Source organism: Agrilus planipennis, unplaced genomic scaffold, assembly GCF_000699045.2.
Source record: "Agrilus planipennis isolate EAB-ADULT unplaced genomic scaffold, Apla_2.0 scaffold1253, whole genome shotgun sequence".
Lineage (NCBI taxonomy): Eukaryota > Metazoa > Arthropoda > Insecta > Coleoptera > Buprestidae > Agrilus > Agrilus planipennis.
This window is the reverse complement of record NW_020439903.1, coordinates 1,340-7,019: the sequence shown is the minus strand read 5'-3', so window position 1 is coordinate 7,019 and position 5,680 is coordinate 1,340. Positions and strand designations below refer to the sequence as shown.

At 34.8% G+C, this 5,680-nt stretch overlaps 1 protein-coding gene across 1 annotated transcript; it reads right to left on the bottom strand.

The window, feature by feature from the left end:
* Window positions 1-492: 492 nt before the first annotated feature.
* LOC108743861 (kinesin-like protein Klp98A) lies at window positions 493-5,271 on the bottom strand. Its single transcript, XM_025979508.1, has 4 exons — window positions 4,967-5,271; window positions 4,632-4,751; window positions 4,449-4,572; window positions 493-1,332 (listed from the first exon to the last, which is right to left on the bottom strand). The coding sequence occupies exons 1-4, from the start codon at window positions 5,122-5,124 to the stop codon at window positions 1,108-1,110; spliced, it is 627 nt and encodes a 208-aa protein (XP_025835293.1). The 5' UTR covers window positions 5,125-5,271; the 3' UTR covers window positions 493-1,107.
* Window positions 5,272-5,680: the final 409 nt, after the last annotated feature.

Below are 5,680 nucleotides of genomic sequence, written 5' to 3'. Positions count from 1 at the left end.
AATTTTAATACTTCATTAGTTCTTATTCTGGTACGTTCTAATTGATTTCAAATTAATAATTAAGGTAATGTTCATACTCCAACATTCCAAGTCGAACTGAGGAGTGGTACATTTCACTTGAGGCGGAACTTAAGCGCGGAGTTCTCTGGCTTAAATGCAGACTCCTTGCATTGTGCCGTTTGGTTCATATTTTGTATGCTGATAGAAAAGAGTATACATTTGCTATAATAAAGCATTAAATACAAACCGTCAGATACGACGTTGTTGCCCAGTTAAGGAACCTGTTACATGCTTGACCAAAGACGAAGATAATAATTCATTTGATGTACTACTCAGCACAACACGGCCGGTAAAAGACGATTTTGCACATGGACATGAGCGTCGCCTGTGACGTAGATAGGTACATTTAATTGTTAGATTAATAAATGTCAGTTATAACGTCGTAAAAATGCATAAATATATATATATANTACACACTAACTGCCCCTGACCGATAAAAAATTGTATTAAACTATAAAAGAAAATTTTATTAAACTTTTCCTAATATTTCTTAATTTGCCCCATCGACATGCAAAACTTCGATGTTTATTAATTTTAAAACACGGGAAACCTAAACTAACCATAATCTAACCATCAAAACGTTTCTTTTTTAAGTTTACCTAGGGATCCATTAAAAGTTAGGTTATGATTGGCTTAGGTTGCCTTCTTTCTCTCCAATTACAAAGTTAAAAGTAGTGGGAAAAGATACTTTGATAACGTATTTCCTTGTTTCGATGAAATGTTTCATTAAAATTCTTGAACAATCAATTTATTAAACCTAAAAGATACAGTTGGGCGAAAAATCGTACGAAGAGCAATTTTTTAATTTATTACGCCTTAAAAAAAGTCGATTTGACAGAAGTAAAAATTTCCCCTCGCCTTAATAGATTTCACTTCTAAATTCATTCCTGTTATTAAAATGTAAGTGTTATACTCAATCGGTACCCATCTGTCCTTTGGTCTTATTAAAAAAAAATTGGCTATTAAAATAACAAAGGCAATAGATGTATAACATTATTAATTAATATTGTCTATGAAAAAGCGGGTATATATGTTTATAATTAATACTTACAATTGCTTGCTCTGCTCTGTTTCTTCAAACTTTTGTTGAGTCAACAATTGTTTCAATTGTTCAAAAACTTCACTATTGTCTCCCTCTGAAAACCTAAGTCTGTCTTTTATTAAGCTTATTAATTTATTATCTGATACTTCAGTTTCATTATAGTGACTAAACATATTAACCAGTTTTTCATTTTGAATAGCTTTATCTAAAGCATCTTCATGTTGCGTATTCTATAACGAAATAGTAAAAGATTATTACTAACAAAAAAATTATCCAATATTTATATAATAATGTATAGTAAAATACAAGTGGTTTGGAGTGGAGAGTTCCTTTAAATGGGTTCGGAAATATTTTAATCATTAATCTCCTTTTATTGGTGTTAAAGATCTTGTTATTTTTTATACCTTTTCTCTTAAAATTCTTTTTTAAGTCATGATCATGATCATGATTTCGAACATATTAGCCCTCATCAGCTTGCCACAGGCAGTTTCAATAAATTACCGAGTAAATCGAAGCGGTTAAAGGCGGACACATTATTAAAACGCGACGCGACCCGATGAAACGCGATGCGTGTTTAGTCGAATCAAATGTATTGTTTTCTATAGACCAGAATCACACTATGAACATCTGACGCGACGCCATGCGTGCACACGCCACCTGATCCAGACGTTCTAGGTCGGTGTGTTGCCCATGGTGGGGGTAAACACGCCATTCGACGCGGCGAATGTGGTATGTTTCTAGACAACACCCAACGCCAAGCGTGAGTCGTTCGAGAACTGTTACAAAGCATATATACATTCTTTGACCTCATCTCTATTCTTCAAACTGTCAAACGGAATTTATGCCAATTTAATATTATTTTTTATACACATTTATTTCATGTACCCAGTACCGCCTAGTAATTCTCTTTTTCTTGAGTCGTCTAAGTATCATATATGTACCCAAAATTTGCATCAAATCTTCTTCAAAGTCTTCTGACTCGTTATTTATTAAATCCATAGTAAATAACCATACACTTCCAATGCTGTTAGCTAACTGTATTCAGAAATTGCTAGTATGTCGTGGAGTCGCGTGTTGGTAATGTGCACGGTGCATATCGGGTGTCGTCACGTTGCGTCACGTCGCGTTTTAATAATGTGTTTCCGCCTTAAATGTAAGGTATAAGCAGTATATCGCCATAAACTGATATTTGCTGCGTCGCAAATTCAGTTTGACAGGTTTATACCACAGTTAGCAGTAAATGTCTTAACGGTGATGTACTGCGCATTCCTTGATAGATGGTAAGCTTGTGATCGCGGATTCAACATTGAGAATGATATGCTTTATTTTGTCGTCACTCATTGTCTTTAGTAGTAAATATTTTAAAAAATTATGTTATTAAGTAAAAAAGGAAAATCAATTTTAATGTTAACCAAAGAAACTAAAAGAAAAATAAACAGAAGGCATCAAAACTACCTTCTGAGAATACCAACAAACTAAAACTGTACGTAAACACACTTACTGACAACCGCCTCGAAGTGTAAAACATACAGAGTGCTTCTGAAATAAATTGCAAGCTGGAAGATGATAGGGTACTATAAAACAATAAAATTAAGCAGATGTTTGGTGTTTCGAAGGTTCACTGTTTTCGGGAAAAAGTATTTGAAAGTGCAGGCAGGGTTTAATTAGGCCCTGGTAGGATCACGCAGGGTAATACGACAATGCAACGTCGCATTCAATTTGTTGGTAATTAGTAGCGTCCGTGTTGTATTTCTTTTGTATTTTTGTACTCATGCATTGTTTGCTATTCGTTGGACATCGAATATAGTTGACGTACAATCAGCCTAGAGTAGTACTTTGCTTTTTTAGTGTTACATGCTTGTATAAATGTAGTTAGCACGAAGTCATTGGCATGTTACTAGAATACTGTGGTAGAATTTTACGGTGATTGATATCCCCAGCGAAGACTTACTCATCGGCAGACTGTCTTAAATGCTGTACAGAATAAAGAGAAACAGACAATGACACCTTACATATAAGTGCCATAGGTGTAAATGCCGAGTCATATCATCAATGTAGAAGAGGTTTCGGTTTCATAGAAGACAACAGTCATAATAGTACACGCGAAATATCGCGGAATCTTGACTCTTCATGTTACAGTGTGGCAAATTTAAAGAAATCCTTATCACTTGCAGCAAACTGATTTTTAGTTGCGAATGGATTTGTGTAAGTGGTTTCAGCAGAAAAATGCTGCAGACCCTAATTATTCCAGATGGTTTGAATAATCCCAATACTCATAATTAGTGTGACGCAAATCTGCATGTTGTCTATCCTTCGCGATTTCAACAACGTTTTTCGTTAAATGTATGATGCGGTGTTTTTGAAGGTTCGCTGTTCGAATAATTCTTTCTAGCGTTTAAATGGGGTGATGCACTTACTTTTTTATAATAAACTTTACCGAATGTACTTGATGATATACCGTATTGTATATTTTTTAGCATGAAAGTGCATCCCCTTACATCGCAAGACCAGTGGGTAAATTTCTAGACAAACAGCTTCTTAAACGCTGAATTGAACGTACGAGTATGTACCTTGGCTGGGGCGTAATTCTATTTAACTTTGCTTGACTTCTTTGTATGAGATTGTATGAAACAGCGCGTGTATCACATCGCGCGTATCAAACGCCAATATACACCACTAGTGAGGTGTGTAACTATATGATGATCGCTGCAAATGAAATATGTCAAATGCCGTACATCACTGCGTGACTTAGAAATAATTTTAGTAGATGCCTCAAAGCCTGATGAATTTCGGACAATTTTTGTAGTGTACCTATTTTTTTTCTAATGGTAGAGTAGGATTATTAGCAAACCAGCCGTAAAAAGAGCTAGCACACCTTGGCAATGCCTCAATGGTAATTTGAAAATTTACCTTACGATAATTTAGTTATTAATGTTTACGTAACGTTACTATATTCTTTTGTGTTCGAAGTGTACTTTAAATAGTGCCACGTGCTATCAGCGATGAACGAAATTGTTATTTAATTAATCTTTATTGTAATGGGCGTTTAAACATTATTATGTGTTGTAGCGTAGTAGTAAGCTGTTGATATTTACTGCGTTAGTCGTTCCAAACCGCCACTGTTTACATTATCCATGAATGTATCTGCTCAGTTGTTATCAAACGTTACCAATTCACGTCCAGAACTGGCTCCTGATCATAACTTGTCGTTTTCTTATAATTTCTTTTGTCCCTTAACAACGCTACTTTACTAACCAAGAGATTCCCTGTTACATCTAGTTAACACCCTCCAAAGCTTGCTACTTATTTCAGAAACACCCAGTAAAGCAAATACTGCAAAAACTACCTGACTACTATCTTCCACTTCCATATTTTCTTTGCTATCTTCCGCAATAACTACTTCCAGTACTTCTTCATTTTTTTTACTGTCTTCTCTTATATTTTCGCTTTGTTCCTTTTCTTTCGAAAAGCTAAAACAAATATGTAATGTCGTACTGAAGATTACAACAGTCGGGTTTTTGTTACTTACGACAAATTCTCGTGAGTTGTAGACAAGTCTGGAGTTGACCAACTAAGTAAACTTAAACGGGATAAATTTAAAGTTTTCTCCGACTTCCTTAGTTCTGCAGCTTCAGCAGGGTCATTGAACCTATATAGGTGATAAGGTGGTTTATTTAATATCAACAATAGAATGTTTACTTTCAGTAGAACTTGCGCAGGGGAAATTATGAGAATAATGCTTTACATATATTTCGACTTTGCAAGTCTTAGAATAAAACATAAATAACATAAATAACTGAATTATTTAAAAGCACTTTGTGTATTTAATTTAAATACTTTTTAAATAGCATCTTTGTCTGTTACCTAAAAACATGAGCTTTTCCCAAAAAAATTATGCAACCTTGAGTAAGACGAGTAGGTAAATCTATAAGTACACTGTTCAGACAAACACTTGCTCCTGGTTTAGGGTGCAATGTAGCTATACCATTTTCAAAAATTATACTACAGTGTTGCGCTTCCATACCTGGTCCTCTAAGAACAATATCTTGTTTTAAATGTGATTCTTCGGTGCCTATCGTTGTTTCGCCTTCCTGAAAACGTTTTAACGTGATTTACAATCAAATGAAGCAAATTTATTTATCTGAGCTAATTGTAATGTTTTTATCAGTAATGTAGAAAATACTTTACTAACAAAAAATTAACAATCGTAAATAATCCTGTTATCGGCCGGAACGTCAGCATGATCAGTGTAATAACACTTAAAATGTGGTAGGGAGAGTCCGTTCACTTAGAGAAAAGTACATAATGGCAGATAGATATGCGCGAAATACATAATGGGTGTAACTGCTAGAAGTTATTTGCGGCGCAAGTATGGGTTTCGATCGGAAAGAACTGTGCGCGTCGCTACCATCGTATCTTTCACTAAATGAACAGAAACATGAAAATTAAGTAAATGTTTGCATGTCCAAAAGTCCACTGTTTTGGAGAAAAATTCAGTTGAAAGTACAGATAAATTCAATTCCAACTCTGGTATAGCAATACGACAAACCAACGTCGCGTTAAGTCAGCTGGGAATTA

Excerpts from the sequence above, each read along its gene's own strand:
- LOC108743861 (XM_025979508.1), bottom strand. The coding sequence starts at position 5,124 with ATGGAAGCGCAACACTGTAGTATAATTTTTGAAAATGGTATAGCTACA. Across the intron at positions 4,752-4,966 it reads GGAAAAGCTCATGTTTTTAG|GTTCAATGACCCTGCTGAAG; the intron begins GTAACAGACAAA and ends TCACCTATATAG. Across the intron at positions 1,333-4,448 it reads AAGTGGAAGATAGTAGTCAG|AATACGCAACATGAAGATGC; the intron begins GTAGTTTTTGCA and ends ATTTCGTTATAG.